Raw genomic sequence first — 27,915 nt, 5'->3', positions numbered from 1 at the left:
AGGCCTCACAGATAGGAGACCTGAGTTCGATTCCACCTAAGCCATCTCTATGTGGAGTTTGCATGTTCTCCCTGTGTGTCTGTGGGTTTTCTCCGGGTACTCCGGTTTCCTCCCACATTCCAAAAACATGCTAGGTTAATTGGCGACTCCAAATTGTCCATAGGTATGAATGTGAGTGTGAATGGTTGTTTGTCTATATGTGCCCTGTGATTGGCTGGCGACCAGTCCAGGGTGTACCCCGCCTCTCGGCCGAAGACAGCTGGGATAGGCTCCAGCACCCCCGGCAACCCTCATTAGGATAAGCAGTAGAAAATGAATGATTATTATATTATATCAAATTCTGGGCCCGGTGGTGACATCAAATAGAGGAAAAGCGGTCCCTGTTGTCAAACGGGATGTGCACATGTTGATGCAGTGTCACAAAAAAAAAATAGCTGAGTGAAAGTCCGTTAGCTTGATATTAAAATGTTAACTTTGACGGCCCTCCTCTTCTTCAGCGTATGCTTCTGCATCATGGCTCTCTACTGGTGCTGATGCTGCTGATGTAATCGCCCGGCTTTTAGACTGAAAGGCAGAGTCGATGGAGCATCATCCTGTTTATCCGCTGCCATTCTCCTCCTTCTCTTACGCCGTCAACAGTCTCCAATTCTCGTCTAATTGACATCGGACCTTGAAGCTGAGGCGAATAACGACCTCCCTCCATCTCTCCTCCCCGGAGCACCGTGTGGGCACGTCCTGGGAGGGAGGCTGTAGGAAGGCGGGCTAAACACCACCAGGGCGGCAAAGAGCGGATTTTGGTGCCGGGTATTATCGAGGTAAAGCGATTTGTTTTTCGCTGGTGTTTAATAGTAATGGTTGTTTATTTGTATTTGGGACGATGGCACTTTGCATGATGATGTACGCCTGGGCCTTGTGTGCTTATGAAGACGTCCGCGGTTGCTGCGTCAGAGCATCTGTTGTCTATTTTTTTCAAAGCCCAAATCAATCGTTGACTCGATGTGTGCCACATATATATATCATTTGCTCCTGGCGTGTTTTAATGTTAACCGAGCATTGTCAGGCTGACTCATGCAGCATCATGGATGATTCCGTTTGTGTTTACGCGGCCTGGTTTTGAGGTGCGGCAAGATGGAGGAAAGGCAGTGCATCTACTTCAGGCTGCTAAATACCGCTGCAAATGTCACCCTAGCAATATCCTGCTGAGACAACTTGCTAAATGGAATTATGGCGTCCTGTATATTTAGCATAGGAGAGGATCACATCAGCATTTAATAGATTTTAAAATGTCCTTGCATCTCCTCTTATTAGACACGAGGCAACAACATTAATGTGTATTCTTCCAACAAAATGGAGAAATACATGTAGCATGTTATTCAAGCTTGAGCAATTGTTCATACATAATATCATATAATTATGACTAAATAAAGAACCCCCAAATAATGCATATTGGAGGTGTTTCTTTGGGATTCAGAACACATTTTACTGCATTCTTGGCTGCTCCTACATAACACACTCATAACACAGATGTGATTTTTAATTTACCAAATAAAATCTGACAAAGAATCCGGATCGGATGTGGCTTAAACATGATTTGACCCATACACAGATCTGCAGCGTGTTCAAATTGGATATGTCACATGTAGAAAATCAATCTAGATTGCTGAAGTGTTTACATGTGGAATCAGACGACATTCTGGGTCTGGATCAAGCTCACATTTCACTGCATGTTGGCTGTTGGATCTTACACATCATAACAATAACTGAATGGGGTCCAGCCTAATGATATTTCATTTATATATTTTCTACTGCTTTTCCTCACGAGGGTCACACGGGTGCTGGAGCCTATCCCAGCTGTCTTTGGGCGAGAGGCGGGGTACACCCTGGACTGGTTGCCAGCCAATCACAGGGCACATATAGACAAACAACAATTTGGAGTCGCCAATTGACCTAGCATGTTTTTGGAATGTGGGACGAAACCGGAGTACCCGGAGAAAACTCACACATACACGGGGAGAACATGCAAACTCCACACAGAGATGGCCGAGGGTGGAATTGAACCTGGTTTCCGAGCTGTGAGGTCTGCGCTCTAACCACTCAACCACCGTGCCGCCCCCAATGATATTTGTCACAGAAATTGGAATATTATATTGAAATTTGGAATTTTAATGTTACATTTAGAGCTACTGCTGCCAAATATACAATCAGGATCAGAAATTGATTCAACTTGGTTTGACTTTATGGTGTCTGTGTTTGGATTGGGTAAGATTTAACACAGACATCATTTAAAATAGAGTTTTTATTATTTGTATTAGTTTTAATGACTCACCAGCCTTCATACATAAAAACATAGCCACATTATATTGTAACCAACCATACTGTAACAGAATGATACAGTGAATGTATGTTTATTGGTTATTCCCATCTATCTGTGCAGGTGCTGCCATTTGCCGTGTGTGTTTAGACACACAGATCTTCAGTGCTGCTACCCGCTTCCACAGCCACCTATAACATGGCGGGGGCCTCGGTGAAAGTGGCGGTGAGGGTCAGACCCTTCAACTCCAGAGAGATGGCCAAGGACAGCAAATGCATCATTCAGATGTCAGGAAACACCACAAGTGAGTATGCCTCATAGTAGTTGACAGCCCAACATTATATGCATGCTTATATAAAGGCTGGTGTACACGTTAGTTCATGTATATGTCCTATTATTGTGCAGCAATTTCACCTTGCTGATACCCACATTAGCGTAACATTTGAGTAGGCAGGGAGGCACGCACACACTGGGTTGGCATCTACGAGGAAGCAAACAAAAGCTTCAGTTAGAGTGACCGTCATAGCTCTTTTTCCTCGTCACACAAGCTGCAGGGACCCACAAGGCTGCCTTGTTCTAGTTTAGAACCGGAATCAGCTGATCGCAAGGGTGGCTTTCACCCTGTTGTGCCTCCCACTGTTATGGAATGACCTAATTTTAGTCAAAGATGTAAACTTCGGCTCATTGGCTACACATACTGCTTTGCATCATTTTGAAGAATAGGAAAAGGCTCTACTATACCCGTCACCCCTAGTGAGGATAAGCGGCATAAAAAATTGGATGGATGTTTCAGCGAACATTTTATTTCTTAAGGGACGACACTGTGGAAAGTAAACTTGGATACACTGTACTTTAGAGTACTCAGTGTACAGCTTGACTCTAAAAGTAAGTCAACACCCAGCCATTATTGCGTAAATAGCTGGCAAGACAAGTGACTACTCCTCACAGTATGTCCAAATATTTTGTGTTTGAACCCCAGCTCCAGAGTGTCGGCAGCACTCCTGCAGCTCCAGATCATAGCACTACCACCACAATGTTTGACTATAGGCAGGACTACTATAATATATATATATATATATAATCTCTTGAGAAAATGTAGCATAATAAAAATGGTTGCTGAAGTGTGACAGGTGTTGTGTGCGATACTCTGTGAAACGCAATGCGGTTATTCAATATGGCATGAGTAGGAATAGTTTGTGAGTTTGACCGTAATGGAACCAAATGTGCTAAAAAAACATTTAATATCATCCACCTATTCAAAAAAGAGTATTGTAAGAGCAATAAAAATATTTCAAATTACATACAAGATATTAGAAGAGGTGTAGTCAATTGTACTTTTTCCTGCTTTTAGCCCACTCACATGTTGTGTTCTATTTATTTCAGCAATCCTGAACCCCAAACAGCCAAAAGAAAACAAGAGTTTCAACTTTGACTACTCCTACTGGTCTCACACCACGGTCAGTGTCCACACATCAGTCAAATTTGACAACACGATGACATATTTGTTGTTCTAAAACACATTTTCTTTGTCTCTGCAGCCTGAGGACATCAACTATGCCTCACAGATGCAGGTGTATAAGGACATTGGCGAGGAGATGCTGCTTCACGCCTTCGAGGGCTACAACGTGTGCATATTTGCATACGGACAGACTGGAGCGGGCAAAAGCTACACCATGATGGGACGACAGGAGACGGACCAACAGGGCATCATACCTTTGGTATTACTGTTGTTGTGCTTTAGTAAAGTTCCAGTCAAACTAATTCAAAAGCTAACCGAAATGTCAATTTCAATGACCTTTCTGTTGTTTAGCTCTGTGAGGACCTTTTTACTAAGATCAGTGACAGCAACAATGACAACAGCATGTCTTACTCTGTGGAGGTGAGTGTATTGTCAACTTTATGCAACAATAATACGTGTTTTATGCTGTATTGTTGTGAAGTCATGCACTCAGCAAACACTAAAAGCTGCACAACAAATGAAACCCAAAACTGTCTTTACCGCAAGCAAACATGCAGTAGAAGCGTTTACATCATCACAACCTACAACAACAATAAGACATGTATTGTTAAATTCAGTGTTAATTTTAGCATTATTGATTATGCAAAGGCAGAATTCTGATCTAGCTTCTGTGTTGGGTCTCATTTGATTGGAATATTCCAATCCAATTGGAATATAGCCTAAAGATAATATAGTCATTTTCCCCTGGTACGTCTCCTTAGGTGAGTTACATGGAAATCTACTGTGAGCGTGTGCGTGACTTGCTCAACCCAAAAAACAAAGGGAATCTGCGCGTAAGGGAGCACCCGCTGATGGGACCATATGTGGAAGATTTGTCCAAACTGGCTGTCACCTCTTACAACGACATCCAGGACCTGATGGACTCTGGAAACAAAGCCAGGTAACCTTAAAGCAACAGTAAGGGATAATTGTTTGCTTTCGGTCTCCCTCTTTAGATCTTAGGTGTAACTTCCCTGAAGTCACTGTGGTGAATAAAAACTGACCAAGCATTTGTTGACTCAGGTGAAGTTAGTTAGCTATTGGCTGGACATTGGATGGACATTCTGTAGTTACTAAACAGCTCCAGTAGAAGGAAACCCCTGAGCTATTTTTTCATGTTATTTACTTGCATGTGGAGACACTCTTCCAAAGAGGAGACAATGCATTATATGCATATTACATTAGACATAAACAACCGACTTATTTCCTTTAAATAATTGGTTTGTACAAGCAGAAGAGTAACATTAGAATTGTACTGGTAAATTAACATTACTTTAAAGCTATTACTCTATGCTAAGTCAACGTTCCTTTATTTCTTTTCAATTCCAACTTGATTAGTATGCATCATAAACATTGCACTGTGTTTTTTTTATTCAGGACCGTTGCTGCTACAAACATGAATGAGACCAGCAGCCGCTCTCACGCTGTCTTTAACATCATCTTCACTCAGAAGAAATATGACTCTGAGACTGACAATACATCTGAAAAGGTTTAGACACACGTTCAACTCATGGCTTCACAGTCATTCCTACGGGAGTGTTTTATGAGGAAAATACCTTTTATGCCATCCCAGGTCAGTAAGATCAGCCTGGTGGACCTGGCTGGTAGCGAGCGCGCCGACTCCACCGGAGCAAAAGGAACCAGACTTAAGGTAGAGTGTCGGGTTGGCCGCTCACATTTAAATGGATAACAAGGTGTCTAATTTTTATGTATTTTATTTGGACTCAGGAAGGAGCCAACATCAACAAATCTTTGACTACATTGGGCAAAGTTATTTCTGCTTTAGCTGAGCTGGTATGTTATCAAGAAAAATATACATTTACACCTTTTAACAGTATATTATCTTGTTTCAATTACATTCTTTCCCTATATGTTTGACAGGACTCAGTACCAAACAAGGTTAGTTAATACAGTACAACATTGCACACGCTACATTTTTATTTTTAATCATTCTTCAACAAATGCATGTGATTTATGTATGTATTTTAACTCTTCTTTAGAACAAAAAGAAGAAGAAGGTGGAAAGTTTCATTCCGTACAGAGATTCGGTCCTGACGTGGCTGCTGAGGGAGAATCTAGGTGTGTGCACTCAGCTACAAACCTTTACATTGGAACTATTTGGCTTTTTAAAAAAACACGACAGTATGAATTTGTCTTGTTTTTAGGTGGAAACTCTCGTACGGCTATGGTGGCTGCTCTCAGCCCTGCTGACATCAACTATGATGAAACACTCAGTACCCTCCGGTCAGAGAACATGCTAATTTGTTGCATATCATTCTGCAGAAGTTGACATTATAAAGTTGACATTATAGCCATTTTACAGTGATTGATATAGTATTTTTCCACCGAATTTTGGTATAATGATATACTTACAGGAATATAGACAATTTTTATACCTTATTTTGTGTGTACATATTTTGCACAATATTACACCCTGATTTTCAAATAATTTCACCATTTAATAACCAATTATGTAACCTCATGGGTAGCTGCTGTGACACAAATTTGTGACAGGAATTTAATCTACTTTATCCGATATTTGAACTTATTCAAACCTTTAAAATGCAAACAAAAATATGCTTTTAAATTTTATATATATATATATATATATATATATATAGGAAATTCCACCCTTTACATTAGAAAATTATTAAGAGTACAACAGTAGCACATGTGTATATATATATATATATATATATATATATAAATGTTGGTTTCCTTTTTAAAGAATCCATTCACTTTATTATGATTCCTCATCAACTACTTTATTGTAACTTACATTATTGTTTGTGTTCATTCTGATGACCTCCTGCAGATATGCTGATCGTGCCAAACAGATCCGCTGCAACGCCGTCATCAACGAGGACCCGAACAACCGTCTGGTGCGCGAGCTGAAAGAGGAAGTGGCCCGCCTCAAAGACCTGCTGTATGCTCAGGGCCTGGGTGACATTATCGAGAGTGAGTGTCAGGACCGGAAGCACAGCATGAACACCGCCATTTACACTAGATACAGTCATTCCTACTTTTATGTGAATCGGGAGGACTGGATGCTAAGTCTTTCCTCCTTTTTGTCCTGTCAGCGTATCGAGGCAGCGGCCCCATCATCAGTGGTTTGAAATGTGTGTATACAGTATATAATGCTAACACGCCTACACTTTGCAAGGAACTGAACAGAAACCCAGAGCCGGCTTGTCTTCTTCCTCCACACCAGAGAGCAAAATAACAAGCTCAGATACATAAGTATGAGCAAAGGATACTCATTGATTGATTTTATAGTTTTCCAAATAGCCTCTCTAACATAATCAGAATTTCTGTCACTAATTATGACAAATAATCTTTATACTTAAGACGAAACTGTGAAATGGCTTTTGTTAAGGATCTCATTAGACTGTGTTAGTGGTCCTGGTGATGTCCATATGCATCACATGAACAAGAACTGTATACATAATTGGTGAGTGCTCATGGAGCTCATTATTTTGCATTCCCTTAGTCTCTGTGTGGAGAGCAATCCTTCAGAGCTTGCATTCGCAGACCTACATAACTCCAGTCAAATGAATGAAATGAAATCTTAGGTAGAAATGCTTTTTTTCTTTTTAAATTTCTCATCAACATGCTTGTCGACTGGTCAAATACAAACGGGTGACACATTATTGGAAAAATGTACTGAATCAATGCAGAAAGAGGATGACAAAGTGTAACCATCGGGTGCAGTAGGTACTGTGCAAAAGGGTTTATAGTGTCCACTTCATATAATGTTGGATTCCGTGCTAATGTGAATTTAAAGTTTGCATATTATATTATTTCCCAGAAGTCCTATAACAATGCATTGGAAGTCTGCAGTCCAAAATCTGATCTGGATGCTGTAATATATGTAGACTGGATGTAGTAAAACTCCTTGAGTAAACCCTACTGGGAACACGTCGTTTTGTGTGTCTGTAAGTTTAATGCTAATAAGCTGTGTTTGTCCACGTCTATCTCCGAGTATGATGATAGATATAACATGCACCTTTAACCTTTAGATACTTAAAGTTTTGTTTTCCTTTAACCTGTCATTCGTTTGTCTGTATGCATTGTTAAAATACGGCGAGACAAAATAAGCATTGGCTTTGGAATGCAAATTACTTCTGCCTTTCTGATCCATTATTCAATTTATTTCAGTTTCTCTTCTTCTTTTGTATTCCTCCCTATTCCCCTCTCGTTTGCTTCCTCTTATCCATTACTTTGGGTGTCCAAACTCTGCCGTTTCCCTGCCGTCCTGTCTCCCTCGTTCCGACATCTCTCTTTTCTGACAGACCTGTGCGATTACAAGAACTTTGCCAATGATCGTCAGGCTGTCAATCAAAGGGGTGCTCTCTCCGCAGTGACCAATGCCATGACAGGAATGAGCCCCTCTCCGTCACTGTCGGCGCTGTCTAGTCGCGCCGGCTCCATCAGCAACCTACACGATCGCATCTTTAGCCCGGCGAGTGAAGAGGCCATCGAGAGGCTCAAGGTGGGAGAGCAGGAAGTCGGAACTTAACTTCGCTATATTACATTTAATGCAGTAAAAGTGATCACTCTTGCTTCCACAACAGGAAACAGAGAAAATCATTGCAGAACTCAATGAGACGTGGGAGGAGAAACTTCGACGTACTGAGGCCATTCGCATGGAGAGGTTAGTCTAACGCATCTGGGTCTTATTTCTCATTGTTATCTTTTATTCTCTTCCATTTTAACTACAATTAATTTATCCAGCTTCTTCATTGTTATTCCTAGAATAAAGAGAGAGACGTTAACTCTATATATTGCTAACCCTGTGATTGTTTACTGCAGAGAGGCTCTACTGGCTGAGATGGGGGTTGCCATGAGAGAAGATGGAGGCACTGTTGGTGTTTTCTCTCCAAAAAAGGTGAGACCCTTAATGCCGTTGGATGTTAATAAAGCCTCATAAATACTCATTCGCAAAATATCAACAATTCTTTCCTCAGACGCCGCATCTGGTCAACTTGAATGAGGATCCACTGATGTCGGAGTGTCTGCTTTACTACATCAAAGACGGCATCACCAAGTAAGCCGTTGACGTGTTGACGAGCTCATGGGCCAAAGCTAGAAATACATCCATCCATTTTCTGTACCACTTATATTCACAAGGGTCGCAGGCAGGCTGGAGCCTATCCCAGCTGTCTTCGGGCGAGAGGCGGGTACAACCTCGACTGGTCGCCAGCCAATCACAGGGCACATATAGACAAACAACCAATCGCACTCACATTCATACCTATGGACAATTTGGAGTCACCAATTAACCTAGCATGTTTTTGGTGGAATCGAACTCGGGTCTCCTAGCTTTGAGGCCTGCATGCTAACCACTTCCACCCTGCAGCCCCTGTAGTTCATGTGTCTGACTTCTTATTCTTAATCGACTTATTCTTCCATCATTAGGGTAGGACGTGAGGATGCCAAAACCCGCCAAGACATTGTCCTGAGCGGCCATTTTATCCGAGATGAACACTGCACCTTCAGCAGCACCACAGGCCCTCAGGGAGAAGGTATGTGAAAGTTACTAAAACAGGAATATGAAAAAGAATAAATACAAATAAGTAATGAATAATGAACTATATTAGCTCTTAATAAATCAGAGCATAACATAGAGATTGATGATATCATGCATACGTATATACCTGAAAGGGTTGTTCGGAAGCATAGCAGATGACAGCAGAGTAATCTGATGTACCTCTGCCAATTATTCTTAATGTGATTTTGTCTCAACATTCACAAAATTAAAGAGGCCGTAGTTGTTTATGTGACTTATCATAGCTAATGTTTTTTATGTAACAGGTTGCGTTGTTCTGGAGCCATGTGAGGACGCAGAGACGTACGTCAATGGCAAGAGAGTAACCTCTCCCACTGTGCTACGCTCGGGTATGTGTCACAACTTCACAGTAGTGTCAGTGTGGTGTAAACTCTTTTTTACATTTTTAATCTTGTTATTCAGGCAACCGCATCATCATGGGTAAGAGCCACGTGTTTCGCTTCAACGACCCTGAGCAGGCCCGGCTGGAGCGCGAGAGGACGCCGTGCGCCGAAACACCCGTGGAGCCTGTTGACTGGGCTTTCGCTCAGAGAGAGCTGCTAGAGAAACAAGGCATTGACATGAAACAGGAGATGGAGCAGAGGTAGGGGAAGACATCTAATACAAGAATTTAGTCAGTCATTCAACCGCCAATTACTGTATGTTTTGTTAAATCACTTTCAGGCTTCAGGAGCTTGAAGATCAGTATCGCAAAGAAAGAGAAGAGGCTAGTATCTTGCTGGAGCAACAGAGGCTGGTGAGGATATTATTTATTTTATTAAACATGCAATAATAAGATAGCATTATCTTATTGTTAATATATGACATACAGTACCAATTGTTATATTTTTTTAGGACTATGAGAGTAAGCTGGAGGCTCTTCAGAAGCAGGTGGACTCTCGCTACCTGGAGTCACCAGAGGAAGAAGAGGAGCCTGAGGAGGAAGGTGACTAATATATCCACTTAAACTGATCCTCATTCTTAATACAAAGCACTTTAACATCACCTGTCCAATTTGTCTAGTGCCATGGACCAAAAGGGAGACCGAGCTTGCTCTATGGGCTTTCAGGAAATGGCGCTTCTACCAATTCACTTCACTCCGGGATCTACTTTGGGGAAACGCCATCTTCCTTAAGGAGGCTAACGCTATAAGCGTGGAGCTGAAAAAGAAGGTAATCCTCACTTGAAATGTCTGCATCGTTCATCTCTGGTATAAAAAAAGGCTTAATTAAATATGATGACATCCATAGGTGCAGTTCCAGTTTGTCCTGTTGACCGACACACTTTACTCGCCCTTGCCTCCTGATCTGCTGCCTCCAAGCGAGACCAAGGAGAGGGAGAGACGGCCTTTCCCTCGAACCATTGTGGCCGTGGAAGTGCAGGATCAAAAGAATGGAGCTACGCATTACTGGACTCTGGAGAAGCTCAGGTGAGAGTAGAATAATTCCTTGTCTGCTAAATAACATGTGACAAACTCAGGCCTGGGGGCCAAATATGACCCGTGTTGCAATTTCATCTGGCTTGGAAAATAGCATTGAGTTGGCCTGATGTCGTTGGTTATGTCGACAAACGCTTATGTCAACGTGAGTCAGTCAATAAACAGGTTCCACCGTATTACTCCAAAACAGATTATCAGTGTATCATCAGGAAATAGCATTTATTTTGATGAGGAACCATGTTCATTCAAACACTTAATGCAATTTTTTACCCTGCCTCATATAGGCAGAGACTGGACCTGATGAGGGAAATGTATGACCGTGCGGCAGAGCTCCCTAGCAGTGCCGTAGAGGACTGTGACCATGCCCTCACCGGCGGTGACCCCTTCTATGACCGCTTTCCATGGTTCCGTCTGGTGGGCAGGTTAGTCCCTCCTGGGTTCTCCTGCTGGGCCCACACTGTCACCTCACCTCCCAACCAAATGTTAATATCATCCATCCCTTCTCAGGGCGTTTGTGTACCTGAGTAACCTGCTGTATCCTGTGCCGCTGGTGCATCGTGTGGCTATTGTGAGTGAGAAGGGAGAGGTGAAAGGCTTCCTAAGAGTGGCTGTGCAGGCCATTTCAGGTCAGGAACAAATTTTAGCTGCAAGAAAATGTTCTCTTTTCCTTAAAGAAGATAATTCTGAGTCTGTTCTTGTCTCTGCAGCGGATGAGGAAGCTCCAGATTACGGTTCAGGTGTGAGGCAGTCAGGCACTGCTAAGATCTCCTTTGAAGATAAACAGTTTGAGAAGGTGAGCTCTGTGGTATGAAATAAATAGCTGGCAGGTGCATGCAACATTGGCCATAATTACAATTGGCATATTATGACATAACGCACATCTGCACAGTATAATAATACAGGGGTTTACAGGCTGGGGCACAGAAATAATATTTCAGGGAATATGACATATTCTAATATAATTTGTATACATTTGCCTTTAGAACTTTAGTAGGCAGTATGGTTGAACATTTTTAGTGATAAAGTACAAGCACAAGTGCACTTAAAGTTATGTTAGAATTCTACATTTACATACACATAACACCCATCAGTATGTTGCAGTACAGTTCTACACTACTGCAAAGTGAATTAATCGATACTGAGTATTTACCTTTATTACATAGGGAGTTGATGGTCTTCTCTCTTATCGACCCAGTCTCCCCTCGCTTTTTAAGGGAAAAATTGGTCTATTTGTTTGTAATGTAATCAACAGCAGCCTGGCTTCTGGTTTTGTGCCATCCTTTTATAAAAAAAAAGGCCACTTTGAAACTTTGCTCAAGAAGGGGTCTTGATCCTTCCATCTCAAAACTACCTTTTATCTCAAAGATTTTAGAAAAAAGCACCTTTGCACGAATGCACACCTTCCAGTCAGTTTACAGAGCCTTTCATGGCATCGAGTCTGCACTTTTAAAGGTTTTTAATGAACTATTTTGACCTCTGACTGATTCTGGTGGTTCAGCCATTTTAGTGCTTTTGGACTGCTTTTGACACAGTGGACCATACTATTATTTAATCTCGCTTTGAAACTGTGTGCGGACTGCCCTTGAGTGGTTTAAGGCTTACCTGTCAGGGAAATGCCTTGCTGTGCGACTTGGACGATCCTCGTCCACTGTCCCCCCTTGACTGTGGAGTCCCTCAGGGATCAATTCTTGTCCCATCCTATTTGCGCGTCACTTAAAATGACCATGCTCTCCTGACTTTTTATTTACGGTTTTACTAGTCTGTGCAAAACTTTGGAAACAGTGTTTATATAATGTGCTATGTTAATTAAGTGAATTGGATTGGATATTCTTGTAAAGGCAGATTTACTAATACTGTGCTTCTATTGGACATCATCAGTGCATGTGCTTGTTTTTCTTTTTGCAAAGCTGTGAAATGTGTGATTTTTTGTGTGTCGCTTAAGTTCCAGACAGAGTCAATCACAGGTAGCCTTTCCCACTCCAACACCTCTCAGGAGGAGCTTCGCATTGTGGAAGGAGAGGGTCAGAATGTGGAGATGGGCATCTCTGCAGATGAAGTCAACAACAACACTTGCGAAGGTAAGAGCAGTAGTTGTTGGAATTAAACCTATGCATGACAACACACACTAGCATGCATAGACACTTTAATACAAACTGAAATTTAGCCACTCCAGAACCTCCACCGAGCCCTGTGAAGAGCTCAGGACTGGGTCTGGATCTCCCTCTGGAACTCTCACCAGAAAAAGCTCTGTCACACTTGAAGATAGGCAGCACCTTCACCTTCAGAGTGACCGTCTTACAGGCCTCCAGCATCTCAGCCGAGTACGCCGACATCTTCTGCCAGTTCAAGTGAGTGGACTGAAACAAAGTATGGTGACTTAAGCTGGGTTTACATTTGCATGCATTTCATCCTTGTAGTGGTATCCCTTCTTTTTTGTACTTTATGCTTCTTCTGGCTTTTTTTCTGCATTCTCTTTCGGCAGCTGTGAGATAATATAGACTTACCTTCTTCTATGGAGTTCAACATCCTGTAGATCCTTTGCAAATAATGGAATTAATTAAGCTACGAGCGTTACCTGCTGTTGCTTGGCATCACATGGAACACAGTGGGACCAAATAATGCCACGACACGGATGCTGAAGTGGTGGTGAACAATATATGTCGCTAAAAGTAAACAGTACTTGACAAGGTGTAAATACTAAGTGATGCAGAGACGTGGTCATTTTGTGGGCACCATTTTTGGTCATGAATAGTGTACCAAGTCTTTCATTTATGCATAGCAATACGCAAACTAGTCTTTTTGCTTTTCAGGCATTCCATAAATAAATGACACACATTACCATGGGACAGCATGGTGATTGAGTAATGCACGCAGGCCACACAGCTAGGAGACTTGGGTTCAATTTCCCGCTCTGGCATCCTTGTGTGGATTTTTCATGTTCTCCCCGTGTATGCATGGGTTTTCACCGGGTACTCCGGTTTCCTCCCACATTCCTAAAACATGTTGGGTTAATCGGCGACTCCAAATTGTCCATAGGTATGAATGTGAGTGTGAATGGTTGTCTATATGTGCCCTGTGATTGGCTGGCGACCAGTCCAGGGTGTACCCCGCCTCTCACCCGAAGACAGCTGGGATAGACTCCAGCATGCCTGTGACCCTCGTGAGGATAAGGGGTATAGAAAATGGATGGATGGACATTAGCATGGGAAAATGCTTGCACGTGTCTGTCGACTGTCCAGTCGCTGTGACTAATTTGACTGTTTACGTGCACTGTATTTTCAGTTTCATCCACCGCCACGATGAAGCGTTTTCCACCGAGCCATTGAAGAACACTGGCAGGGGACCACCCCTTGGCTTCTACCATGTCCAAAATGTAAGATTTATTATTATTATTATTTTCAACAAATAAGCTGATCTCTGATTACTTCTTTAAGATTTGTGGTGATGTTGTTCTATTTTTCACCTCTTACCTTAGATCACAGTGGAGGTGACCAAGTCATTTGTGGAGTACATCAAGACACAACCTATTGTCTTTGAGGTGTTCGGTCACTATCAAAAGCAACCTTTCCCACCACTCTGCAAAGACTTAATTAGGTCAGGAGGGGTTACTTTAAATGTCAAGTTTTACAGGTGATACATTTCTTACACGGTTGATATCTTTGGTTTTCAGTCCACTGAGACCTTCTAGAAGGCAATTCCCCAGAGTGATGCCTTTGTCCAAACCAGGTGAGCAGCAAAGAATACGACTACTACCACGACCACTGCTACTACCACCACTACTACTACTACTACAAAAAATTAGTTAAAAGTTGATTTCTAAGTGTCTTACCCAGGGTTCAAAACAACAATGTCCAATACTTTCACTGTGTGCTCTGTAAAGGTTTAATAATTAATCATATCAGTAGACGTATGCTATAGTTTATCACAGGCTTATGGTGAGTGATTGCTGATACTAGAGGCTTTTGACACGATAATCAACCTACAGAGTATAAATCCCTTAAAGGCGCAGCGATTGCCAGCCCGCCGTGAACAACTTGTTGACGTCATAAATTACTCAATAGATTTGCAATATCGTATCTGTTGACTAATCAGTCTACCGCAAGTATTCGATATCCTATTCAATATTGGTTTCGAGCTCATGGATGTCTTCTCTTCCAGTGCCCGCCACCAAGCTCAGCACTCTAACCCGCTCCACCGCCGGACCTTGTCACTCTAAATATGACCTCATGGTCTTCTTTGAGATCTGTGAGCTGGAAGCAAGCGGAGAGTGAGTTTTATCATCATGTTTGTAAAATCATCTTTTACAATATACCTCTTGAGTTATGTACCTTCAATGTTCACTATCAATGATGTTTAGCACTGCCCTGTGGCTATACGTAGTACTGCTTTATGATCCATACAGGGCCCTAAAGTAACCTTACCCATATGTAAACCTTCACATTGTGACATATCTATATTATCTTCCTGTCTTTAGTTACATTCCAGCTGTTGTTGACCACAGAGGTGGGATGCCCTGCCATGGTACTTTCCTCCTACATCAGGTCTGAACACATTTTGCATACTACACTGAAAATGCAGTATGTATTTCTCACGTATTTGTTGAATTCAATGCTTTGGAATATAATCAGTCACATATGGCAACAATTCAACTTGTTAAACATGTTAAATAACATGACTTTTTAGTACTTAGTTTATTCATATTTGATTGAGATATTTAATTACAATTATTTATTAGTTTTCTTAATAGTGTAATAAATAGGTTGCACTAAATTTGTAACAATGACATTAACTATGTTCTGTGTATCCTTATAAATACCAAATACTTAGTAGTAGATGACTGGGCGGAATTACAGTAGTTTAAAAACTTGTGAAGGCAAGTTATTACTAATATTATCAGATAGAGAAGTATTATCAATAAATAGCTTGTGCAGTCGTATGACAGTTAAGAACAGTTTCTTCCCGTCTGCTGTCAGCCTCATCAACAAGGCCCGGAACCCCACCTGACACTCTTCACACCCCACCTCTGCCTCATCCTGCCACTTTGACACTTTCACTATATGCGTTACATTAACGCCCAGTTTGGACTTTTCGGAAAAACAATCAGACTGCACTTCCGGAATAACAAAAAACAGACTGTGTACATATATTTATACTGTTATTCTGTATATTTTGTATTTTTCATTCTTTTTTAATAGATGTGTCTGCACCTACTATACCAAAACAAATTCCTAGTATGTGTTTGATCATACCTGGCAATAAACCCTTTTCTGATTTCTGACATCTTGGTGTCCCGACTCATGTGTTTTTTTTTTTTTTACTACAGGGTATTCAGAGGAGGATCACAGTCACCATAGCTCATGAGAATGGAAACGACATTGAATGGAAGGAAGTGAAGGAGCTGGTCATTGGTGAGTATACCACGAAATGCCATCGTAAAGATGTTCAAATGTTTAGCCTTTTCCCCTAACAATATAATCCCATTTATTTTAAACCAGGTCGTATCCGGAACACCCCTGAGGCTGATGAGACCATCATAGACCCCAACATTCTCTCCCTCAACATTTTGTCTTCTGGATATTTCTGGCCAAAACATGATGACAAGTATGTGTTTTTCTGATTAACACACCTACTTTCTAAGGGGATTATATCATTTTCTTTTTCTATTGCCCTTAAATGCAATTTGACCTTCATAACCAACAGCTTTCAACCTTTAACATTTTCAAACTCATCTCTCTTTATGCTTCACTAATGGCAGTGTCTCCTTGGGAGTTGATCATAGGTATATCTTTATTAAGATTTATTGGGGTTAACAGTTTTTTTCACAGTACCTGACTCATTTCATAATTCTTAAAACTAATAATTATACGTATTTTTCTGGTGGCAGAACCTTCTATCGCTTTGAAGCAGCATGGGACAGCTCCATGCACAACTCCCTCCTCCTGAACAGAGTCACCCCCTATGGAGAGAAGATCTACATCACTCTCTCGGCTTATCTGGAGGTACTGCCAGTGATTTCTACAACACAATGGGGTGGTTTTTAATTGCTCTTTGCATATTTTAACAAGATGGAGAACTGCACTCAGCCGACAGTCATCACCAAAGATTTCTGCATGGTTTTTTACTCCCGTGACACGAAGCTTCCAGCGTCTCGTTCCATCAGAAATCTCTTCAGCACGGGCTGCCTCAGGCCTTCAGAGAGGTGGTGCCTTTCTCTTAGTCAGGACTGTCACATCTACGTATCTAATGTCTATCTACTGTATATGTTTTTGATGGATTTTTTTGCTAACTCCCTCCCAGTAACCGTGTCACTGGGGTCTATGAGATGACTCTCTGCTATGTGGCGGACAATGGAAGTCCAGGTGAGACCTTGTACAAATACAAACTCTTGTTTTTTTTTTTTTGTTTTAAACATGGATTGTCTTTTTTTAGGCATGCAGCGGCGTCGCCGGCGTGTACTGGACACTTCGGTGGCGTACGTCAGAGGAGAGGAGAACCTGGCCGGATGGCGGCCTCGCAGTGACAGCCTCATTTTAGACCATCAGTGGGAACTGGAGAAACTCAGCTTACTTCAGGAGGTGAGATTAATAAAGTTTGGAAAATTAGGTTGCAGAAAAAGAATAAAGAATGAATAAGAATAAAGTCATAATTATGAGATGAAAATGTACGAGAAGAAAATTTTAATAGTTTAATAGAAATTAAAAAAGCTGCAAAAAACTGCTAGTTCTATTCTAATGAGAAAAAAGTCTAAAATTTTACAAGATAAAATGTCATTTTAGTGACAAAGAGATGAAATACTAAAAGATTTTAAAAAATGTTGTGATATGAGAAACAAAACAAAGCATAATTTTTTGGTAAATAAGTTTTGGTGACAGTAAAGTCATATATAACAATAATTTACAATATTATGAGAAGAAAATGCACAAAGATTATTTAAGAAGTTGAAATATTTTTGTTAAAAAAACAGCAAAAATGGAGGAAAGAAGAGCTATGTGGCCCTGGCGTCCTTTCATTTTTCATTATGTGGCCCTCGTTGGAAAAAGTTTGGACACCCCTGGACGAAAGGAATGCATTTTCATTTCCATATGAACTTGGGTCCATGTAAACCTTCAGACTCGGCTTATGTACAGTATGCTTGTTATCTATTAGGCAGACCTATGGACAGTCCACTGCAGTAGTTTTTCAGATAACAGCACTAACCCTCTTCTTATCAGGATCCTTGTGTGTGTGTGTGTGTGTGTGTGTAGGAGGTTTCTTCATTGACATCAATGTAGTTTGATAGTTTAGTAAAATGAATCCCATTCATGCATGAAAGCATGCAATGTTCAACATTTCAGGTAAGAAGTATCTGGAAGTTTGTTAGATATTCCAAAAATTGTTTTAAAATGGGAAGACTGCAGCATTAACAATTATAAATATTATTTAGAGTATTCTTTTTTTTATCATTCTGGAGACACTTTCACAAGTTTAAGTAAATTCGAGAACCTATTCTAGCGGCAGCTTATGTCCCTGCAGTGATCCTGTAAGATCAACTAGGTTAATGGAAGTTTCCTTTAACGGCACAAATTTTTAAATTTATTTTTATATTTATTATTATTATATTATTATTTAATTGTTATTATTTATTATATTTTACTTTTTTTTGCCTTGGCAAATGGCTCTCACAAGTTATTTGTATGTGCTGACGGTATAAGATACTGACGGTATTTTTTATTACCATTTATACAGTGGTATCTTGGCACATGAGTGTCCCAAATAACGAGTTAAAAATTTTTTTTTTAGATCAGAGCCATCTCAGATTTTTTTTGCTTCGAACTGCGAGCTAAAATTTGGGTATTTAGTTTAGTTAACAGTTGGCATAGCCGTGGACGACTAATTGGGGGCCTAGGTCAATGTGACCATGGTTGAAAAGCTAACAGCGCTAGCATTAGCAGCGCACTAGCTAGTCATCAACATATCGGTAAAATGTGTACATTATAGTTATCAAATTCATCTCATTTATTATGCATTGTGTAAAACCATAACAGGAACAACATTAATTATAAAGCCTGAAATGAATACAGATCCACCATCCACCAGTACGAGCCTGGACTTGTTTTTCAGAGAGGTTATGTGCCAAACAAATATACTCATTAGCACTCAATAAGGTCAGCAAATCTTACCTTTCGGCATTCCTTCATAGTATCGCCATTTGGGATCAAATAAGAGGTTAAAGAAAAAGGATAAAAATACTATATTCTATCTATACAGCGTGGGACAAAGTTTGAAGCTGCGTTCAATGACCGTCATGGTAGTTGTGTATCAGATTGTTTACCAGAAAGAGATTTACATTAACTTTTTATGGATAATTATTTCTATCTGTGATTATGTGTCATTAATTATGAGTTAACTATGGATTAAATAAATTTCATTAATTACAACTGCCTTTTAGCCTTGTTTTTACCTCTGAATGAATGTATGGATGTTGTATTTTAATGCATCTTTTACTCTGTTTTTTACTCAACACTATTTTTCTTCACTGTAATGTGTTTTTGAGTATTTTGAAAAGCGCCATACAAATAAAATATATTATTATTATTTATTTATTAATTGGATATTTTTCATCAATTGACAGCTCTGGTTAAAGCACATATCCAGAAAGTCAAACATGTTTTTAAAGCTCTAGCCACGAAAATTCCATTCCTTAATTTTGAATCTTACTTATTGTGGTCGTGTCTGGAACCAATTAACCACAATATACTCGTGGAACACCACCAACTGTTGATACTACAGTATGTAGTAGAAGCTCATACAACATAAGGCATGTTCTTCAGGTGGAGAAGACTCGCCACTACCTGTTACTTCGAGAGAAACTGGAAGCAACCTTGCAGGCTGGACAGGATGCCCTCTACAAGAGCGTCGACATCAGTGACTTTGCAAAGAGTCCTGTCCTTAGCCAGAGTCCTGTAAGCAGCCCAGCACCGGACAGCCCCAACCAGAGGCAGAGGGAGCTGGCTGCCAAGGTGGGGCCTCCATAAGATCCCACCTACCTTGTGCTTACTTTGTATTTTTTTTTTAAAACAACACCCCTGCTTTTGTTGACAGTGTCTGCGTCTGCTGATGCACACCTTCAACAGGGACTACAGCCAGGTGAGCAGCAGTGCCAGTGAGAGCAAGGTGAGCCCCAGCCCAAACCTTTTAATCCGGCCAATAATTCCCTCTGAACCTTTAGTAACCAAGCCCTGCTCTCCATTAGATCCATTTATTAATCATTCATCTTCCTTTTCTTCATGTTCTCATCACAGTCTCTTATCATTACTATTATATCCTGTAGTTCAGGCATCTCAAACTCAATTTACTTGGGGGCCACTGGAACTCGGGTCTGGGTGAGACTGGGCCGCATCAGGTTTTCCAAAAAAAAAACAAAAAAACGCATTTATTAAAAACTAAATTTTTTAAAAACTTCGCTTTGGTTCCAATTTTCTACAAGAAAAGCTCTGAAACATTCCACTGTTCTCAAATATCTTACTTTTTATTTTTCTACACAAAATAAGATGAAAAATAAATAAAACCATAAAATAAAGAAAATCAATCAATCAGTAATAAATAAATATAATAATAATAATAAAACGGCAAATAATAAAAACTTAAGAAACCACATATAGTTGGTAGGTAGACAAATTATTTTTTCAGATTAAAATGAACAAAGCATTATTAGAGCCCTGTAGACATGACAAAACACAACTATATTCACATTTATACTCTTTTTATTTACAACATATTGCGCAACTGCAGGGTCTTGAGACACATGCTAACTCGCAAACTAGAGAGCTAGCGACCTAATCGGTAGCCTTCAAGTTATTTCCTTTAAACTTAAATAGCCAAAAACTTACCACTTCCACACGGATAGGGAGGATAGCTATTAACAGTTATTTAACCTTTAAACATGAACATTAATCAAACGTAATAATTTTTTCTGGGTACATGATACCATACAGCATCCATATCAAACTTGCGCGGTCCGCACTAACATTAAACTTTCATATCAAGGCGGGGGCCTCAAACTAGTGTCCTGCGGGCCACATTTGGCCCGCGGGCCGCGTGTTTGAGATCCCTGTTGTAGTTGATCTAAGATGGTAATAAACAGTTTTTCATTTACCGGTAGTTAAAATGCTTCACACCTTCAGTCTCCCATCCAAAGTCATACGCAATAACTTTTTTCATCACATCATCTAGAGTTCATGTAGGAATGACTTTAGCCTGAACTAACTTTACATGCTACTCCTGCATGTCCCATTTGATCATGCTAAACCAGCAAAAAGGGGCTCTTAGACGATAGATGCTTCTGCTGTGTGGTGCACAGTGTACACACACACACACAATGACAAACTATCTTCTTGAAATGCATGTATTATGTTTGTTGTGTTCGTCTCTTCTCGTCCCGTGTGTGCTTCTCCATGCATGTGGATGTGTCTTTGAAGCTCTCTGAGATGTCGGCGTCTCTGATGAGGGGAGAATCGTCCTCCACGCTGAACACGCTCACTCCGTCATCCACTTGCCCCTCACTGATTGAGGGACACTATGATATCAGGTGAGTGGAAACATCTGCTACGTCCTTGTTGTGTGATTTACACTGGAAAGTGGTGTCAAATTACACATTGATATAAGACGTTAATATCAATGTAATGGTGTAATGTAAAATGGATGGACATTAGACATTTACATGTTGTGTGTACATTTTGTAAGTACATGTTGTACTATGAGGTGGTTAGCACGCAGACCTCACAGCTAGGAGACCAGGGTTCATTTCCACCCTCGGCCATCTCTGTGTGGAGTTTGCATGTTCTCCCCGTGCATGTGTGGGTTTTCTCCGGGTACTCCGGTTTCCTCCCACATTCCAAAAACATGCTAGGTTAATTGGCGACTCCAAATTGTCCATAGGTATGAATGTGAGTGTGAATGGTTGTTTGTCTATATGTGCCCTGTGATTGGCTGGCGACCAGTCCAGGGTGTACCCCGCCTCTTGCCCGAAGGCAGCTGGGATAGGCTCCAGCACCCCCCGCGACCCTCGTGAGGAAAAGCGGTAGAAAATGAATGAATGATTGAATGTTGTACTATGAATGATACATTCTTGATTTAATACTTCACTTCCAGAAAAAAAATATTTTACAAAGCTTACATTGTGGTGTGTATTGTAGACACACTGAGCCCGGTTCAGGAGCATCCACCCCTGATCTGGACCCGTTTAGCCCGGTGGACAGAAAAAAGTCTCTCAAAGGCTGCAGCTTTGTTCCAGACATACAGGAGATAAGAGTCAGGTGAGGATAATCGTTCACAACTTGAAATGACTAAAGGCTTCAGTTAAAAGTGAACCATCATCTTGTCATTAGCCCCATCGTGTCAAAGAAAGGCTACCTGCACTTCCTGGAACCCCACACTAGCGGCTGGGTCAAACGGTACGTGGTGGTACGCCGGCCTTACGTTTACCTATATCGCAGTGAGAGGGACAGCGTGGAGCGAGCTGTCATCAACCTTTCGTCGGCCAAGGTGGAATACAGTGAAGACAAACAGACGTTGCTGCGGGTATGAGCCAAGCATCACTTGATTTCTTGTGTTCATTTGAGAAAAGTAGCACCTCTGCACTTTTTCCTGTCTGCAGACTCCAAACACGTTCACCGTGTGCACAGAGCATCGTGGGATACTGCTCCAAGCCAACAACGACAAAGAGATGCACGACTGGCTTTATGCTTTTAATCCTCTGTTGGCAGGTACCATCAGGTGAGTGTTGGAAATAAAAGTAAATCAACATTAAATGTAAAAAAAATATTCAGCAGTCAGCCAACAGTGATTGTATATACTGCAGTTTCCATTTCATTCCCCTTTTTACACTGATTAAATTATTATATATACCTTTACTATGCAACATTCAGCAAAACTGCAAAATCTTGTTTTCTTTGTATACTAAGGGCTGTTTCTAATATTTCGGATACTTTATTTAGCTACTGCTCTCGAAACGAGGTGAACACGGGAGTCCACAAGGATTAGATGAGATTTTTACGTTAATTTGAAGAAAAGTACAATCAAAAAATATGACTGAACAAACTTTATTTTACCTTATCACTTGACAATGCAGTTCGGGCAGACCTGGGTTTGAATATCGCATTTACATTCTGACTATACATTTTTAACCAGCCACAGTGGATGGCTTTATATTTCTTAAATATATGTGCAATGTAAATATTGACTGATTTAATTTGTTGACTTTACCGGCTCTAATTTCATGGCGCTGCACAGCAGTGGTAATTACCATGCAATGGTAATTTGGTCCAGTGCACCACTGTGCGCTGCCAATTAAATAATTTGCTACTGGGCAATTAGAGCCCTACATTTTCATTTCCATTCTGACAATATATTAAGAGTATACCACCGTGTGGATGGCCACATACTATTTATGTTGATTTAACATAAATAGTACTGTTTACTTCAGGGGTCTCAAACTCAATTTACTTGGGGGCCACTGGAGCTCGGGTCTGGGTGAGACTGGGCCGCATCAGGTTTTCCCCAAAAAAAAAACAACACTGCATTTATTAAAAACAAAATTTTTTTTAAACTTCGCTTTGGTTCCAATTTTCTACAATAAAATCTCTGATAAAACATTCCACTGTTCTCAAATATCTTACTTTTTATATTTCTTCACAAAATAAGATGAAAAATAAATAAAATCATAAAATAAATAAAATCAATCAGTAATAAATAAATAAATATAATAATAATAAAACGGCAAATAATAAAAACTTAAGAAACCACATATAGTTGGTGGGTCAACAAATTATTTTTTTCATATTAAAATTAACAAAGCATTATTAGAGCCCTGTAGACATGACAAAACACGACTATAGTCAAATTTATACTCTTTTTATTTACAACATATTGCGCAACTGCAGGGTCTTGAGACACATGCTAACTCGCAAACTAGAGAGCTAGCGACCTAAACGGTAGCCTTCAAGTTCAACCTTTAACATGAACATTAATCAAACGTAATAATTTTTTCTGGGTACATGATACCATACAGCATCCATATCAAACTTGCGCGGCCGCACTGACATTAAACTTTCATATCAAGGCGGGGGCCTCAGACTAGTGTCCTGCGGGCCACATTTGGCCCACGGGCCGCGTGTTTGAGACCCCTGGTTTACTTGCTTTTGTTCAAATCCATTCTTCTGTAAAGTGTCTTTTGAGTATTTTGAAAAGCGCTATAAAATGTATTATTATTATTTATTATTATTATTGATACCTGTACATGTATAATAGTAGCATTATTACATCCAAATATTTGTAATATTTTAAATACTTTTTTCCCCCGCAGGTCCAAACTATCAAGGAGAAAGTCTGTTCAGTCAGTGCCGGCTGCCCAGCGGATGTGAGAATAGAAGGGCCTGTAGCGACAAATGACCAACACACACACAGTGATACAATCTAAACACCACCAACTCACTATCCTACTCCACCAACCATATAAATACACTTTTACATAAATTACAGCATTGAAATAACCTTCTACGTATATATATATTTAACACCATTACTCGATAGCTCACTGTTAACAAGCCTGCATGGTGACAAAGCAGTGTATAGTCATATGCCCCATGTAATCGTCCAGTTAGTGAAGGTTGTTAAGCGGAGAGGCTAATTCACTTGTATTTCTACACAGCGCCACCTAGTGGGGTGAGGTTTTTCTGCGTTTTATGTGCAGGGATGCGAGTCTGAGTGTTGTTCCCCTGTGGAGAGAACAAGTGTTGTTCAAGTAGCAAACAGCATTCATTAGGATGAAAGGGTCTATTGTTGTCCGTTTGTTTTTGTTTTTTTCTGGAGCTAAATATCAGCGATTACATGTTTTGCCTTTTAAAAACAAAATCCCTATTTATTGTTGCTTTATACTTTTATTTACTCGTGACGGAACTACTGACCAATTTTGTTGCACGGCACTTTATTGCCCTGGTTGAGTTAATGTGTTGCATTATTCACACGGTTGTTGTATAACCAAAGCCTTGTTTTTATTGTGTACTTGTGCTACCAAACCTCCTCCTTCTTTTTAATTAAGAGAATCAAATTTTAATTACAAAGCTAGAGACACAACAAACATGTTTAAAGTACTGTACTGGTAATAATATACATATACACCTGGTGAGTTATGTGTATAAATTGTATTAAACGACCAGGCGCAGTAACATCAACGGTAAAGGCAAATGAAAACAAAAATCAGTCGGAGGAATGTTTGCAATGATGTAAAGCTAATGTTCATATTTACAGACAAATCATTCTATGTGAATTCCTTCTACAGCAGCAACAAGCACTTATCCTATATTTAATGTGACAGTAGAGTAGCTGCTTTACATCTATAGAGTTCATGTCATTTCTCCATTGGTAGCAACAAAAAGGAATTCCAAGTGGACCTGTAATGATTTGTAATGCCTGAGCCTTTCCCCTAATGGAGAATTTAGTAGGATTTCATACAAAAACGTTATTTGTGAAAATATTTTGCCGTATTTCCACTTTTTGGGAATTGATGGCAGTGAAATAACGAGAAAAAAAAACAGAGAGTTACCATGACAACGTGCAATACCACAAGCAACACATGAGACATCATATGGATTTTACTCCATGTAACAATCCACGCTTTACCGAAATATTTGTTACCCGGTCGAGTTGCTTGTTTTTGTAAGAATTCCGACTAAATTCTTCTGAGATCATTAAAAAAGAGGGCAAGTCCATGCACCAGCTAGTGCCTCCCCCATTCCTCCACTTCCTGTTCCCAATGTGTGAGACTAGCTTGTATGTACGTAGGCCGACGTACTAAGTACTCTGACATTTCTAAGATATCATTGAAGCTCTCTTGTATGTCGTCGTAGCCTGTAATGTAGGGTACCGTCGCTAAACTAAAAAGCCACGTCGTTTGTTGCTGTAGCTTGCTATTTGACAAAGTACATTATTCAAAATAAGCTTATTAATAGATGCTTTTTATATGTCTTTGCTGCACCGTAATGACCCAAAACCTAACTTTAAATGTTAAAAAAATTGTGTGTGTGTATTTGATTGTATTTTTTTAAACAAGGGACATGGTCTGCCAACCATTTGGTCTTTTCTCAGCTACTTCCTGTTTACATGCTCCAGGCCAGCCAATCTGTTGAGCAATGTAGCCTCATTTAAGACCCTTGAAATGCACAACACTGCAAAAAAAAATAATAACAATAATGTGATTATTATTTCACATTTTGGGTCATTCTGGTACGGTCACTTGTTTCTGTTTCGGCAAAATTCTTAACATATGAGTCTTATATAAAAGATGAATGGAAAGCTTTATTTGTGAAGTTGTGAATAGAATATAATGCACTATTTATTTAAGTAGGATCATGCACATAATCTTGCTTTATTCAGTATTATTTCACAAGAATGTGATGTCTTTTTTTGGTAGACTGACTTTCCAATCATACATTTTATCATCTTAGTTTATGTTGGCTGCTTCTTAGCACGGGATCGGAGCATGCAGGTCCACTTGCTCGTATATAAGCAACCCCCCCTCCTCCTTCTCTCTTAAATACTGGTGTAAAGTTTATTGTCATTCATGATCTTTGTAATGAAACCTCCCTCTTGGCTGTGTATTGCATATAAACAAAGATGCGCGTGCTGAGTCTCTTTAAACAGATGCTATTAGTGTATCTCTCTTCTCCCACTGTATGTCACCCTTCATGAGAACAAAAATAGAAATATCTGGCCTGTTACAAGTCTGGCGGGCTGATCGTGGAATGGTTTGATCAGTGCGGTGGTCTCTGTGGACCAGTCTATTCAGACCTGCATCTCACGTTTATCTTTTCATTATTCTGGAGGTTTCGCCATGTGTGTGGACACCTAACTAATGTCAAGAAAAAAAACCCCAAGACAAATAAATAAATGAGTGTTCAAAAGGATTTACAGTATTTGTATTATTGCTTTGTAGATTTGATGATTATTTTTTTGGTGAAGAATTGCTGTGCATCATATTGAGCTGTTTTGTATGATGCAGTGCAATTTAACATAAAACTAAACTAATCGCTTTGAAGTATGGAATTGTGTACCCGATGAAGTGCCTGGTGAGTATATTTCTCAGATTAAAAAAATATATATATATATATATTATTGTTTTATTTATATTCAAGGAATCCCTGCAATCCCAGTGAGGACAAGTATTATAGAAAATGAATGAACGGGAACCAGCCCTATATTTATTTACCGTATTTTCCGGACTATAAGTCGCACTTTTTTCATAGGTTGGCGGATCCTGCAACTTATACTCCAGAGCGACTTATAAATGAAAAAATGATATGTTACAAAAACACTGGACACCTTTTTTGTTCATGTTTATTTTTCGTGTAGCTGAATAACCATTGTGTTAGCATAGCTTACACCTATTCAGCCTGTTCACTATACTTTTGTTATTAGAACTTCCTTTCCAAGAGGACGTAATGTCTGTTTTGGTCAAGTAGTTTGGAAAATAAATTACCAGCAAAAAATGCGACTTATACTCCAGTGCGACTTATGTATGTTTTTTTTCTACCTAACTATGCATCTTTGGTCTTGTGTGACTTATAGTCCAGAAAATACAGTATGTTTGTTTATCATTTGGTCATTATCCATGATGTTGATATGAGTTTTTAAAAATTATTAGCAAAATTACACCTTGAAAACAAACAGTGAAAACAATATATATGTACTGTATATATTCTTTTAGATGAAAAAATATAAACGTTAAAAAAATATAACATTAAAGTATTTCATCATGATTAATTGCATGTTGTTAACTTGTAATTAATCACAGATGGAAATAACCTTTTATCGATAATAATTGTACCTTGGCCATCACTCAAATATCATTCTCTTCAAGCAAATATCACATGGACAGATGCTTCACAGATGTAAATGTCATGGTTATGTATAATACATTGTATGTATGATGTATAATACACAAATAAATATGAATAAATAGGGGAGCGTGGCTCCACTCCCCCCTGAAGCAGATGACAGCGCTGAGTCAGCAAGTGCTGGACCCTTTGCCATGTCCCCATCACCCTAGTGGGAGGCCTGTGCATAGTCCTTGTCAACACCGGTTC

At 39.9% G+C, this 27,915-nt stretch overlaps 1 protein-coding gene across 5 annotated transcripts; it reads left to right on the top strand.

Annotated features, from left to right (window-relative positions):
- Window positions 1–543: 543 nt before the first annotated feature.
- Window positions 544–26,736, top strand: kif1ab (kinesin family member 1Ab). Of its 5 annotated transcripts, none has more exons than XM_058068896.2 (48): window positions 544–815; window positions 2,435–2,615; window positions 3,695–3,768; window positions 3,850–4,029; window positions 4,122–4,190; window positions 4,532–4,710; window positions 5,187–5,298; window positions 5,383–5,460; window positions 5,538–5,603; window positions 5,691–5,708; window positions 5,810–5,888; window positions 5,975–6,053; window positions 6,625–6,767; window positions 8,171–8,301; window positions 8,384–8,463; window positions 8,622–8,697; window positions 8,777–8,856; window positions 9,228–9,334; window positions 9,624–9,707; window positions 9,781–9,961; window positions 10,042–10,114; window positions 10,213–10,303; window positions 10,381–10,529; window positions 10,608–10,786; window positions 11,080–11,217; window positions 11,303–11,421; window positions 11,503–11,588; window positions 12,738–12,873; window positions 12,969–13,143; window positions 14,078–14,168; window positions 14,271–14,389; window positions 14,466–14,521; window positions 14,954–15,062; window positions 15,270–15,336; window positions 16,119–16,203; window positions 16,291–16,396; window positions 16,551–16,574; window positions 16,680–16,794; window positions 16,861–16,994; window positions 17,093–17,154; window positions 17,225–17,370; window positions 19,606–19,794; window positions 19,877–19,948; window positions 21,253–21,362; window positions 21,970–22,089; window positions 22,162–22,354; window positions 22,431–22,549; window positions 24,138–26,736. In XM_058068896.2, exons 2-48 carry the CDS (start codon window positions 2,510–2,512, stop codon window positions 24,193–24,195), a joined length of 5,043 nt encoding a protein of 1,680 aa, XP_057924879.2. In that variant the 5' UTR covers window positions 544–815; window positions 2,435–2,509; the 3' UTR covers window positions 24,196–26,736. The 5 variants fall into 5 exon arrangements, with proteins under 5 accessions (XP_057924879.2, XP_057924875.2, XP_057924880.2 ...); XM_058068892.2 differs by having other exon boundaries at window positions 8,102–8,301; XM_058068891.2 differs by having other exon boundaries at window positions 545–815; window positions 8,102–8,301; window positions 12,960–13,143.
- The last annotated feature ends 1,179 nt before the right edge of the window (window positions 26,737–27,915 follow it).

This window comes from Doryrhamphus excisus, linkage group LG6, assembly GCF_037039965.1.
Source record: "Doryrhamphus excisus strain RoL-2023G ecotype Guam linkage group LG6, RoL_Dexc_Guam_v1.1, whole genome shotgun sequence".
Classification (NCBI taxonomy): Eukaryota; Metazoa; Chordata; class Actinopteri; order Syngnathiformes; family Syngnathidae; genus Doryrhamphus; species Doryrhamphus excisus.
This window is presented reverse-complemented; position numbering and strand designations above follow the sequence as displayed.

Bases quoted from the DNA above. Each gene is read 5' to 3' on its own strand.
- kif1ab (XM_058068891.2), top strand. From the start codon at position 2,510: ATGGCGGGGGCCTCGGTGAAAGTGGCGGTGAGGGTCAGACCCTTCAAC. The intron at 8,698-8,776 runs GTGAGACCCTTA...TTCTTTCCTCAG, and splicing joins GTGTTTTCTCTCCAAAAAAG to ACGCCGCATCTGGTCAACTT. The intron at 17,371-19,605 runs GTGAGATTAATA...CATGTTCTTCAG, and splicing joins AACTCAGCTTACTTCAGGAG to GTGGAGAAGACTCGCCACTA.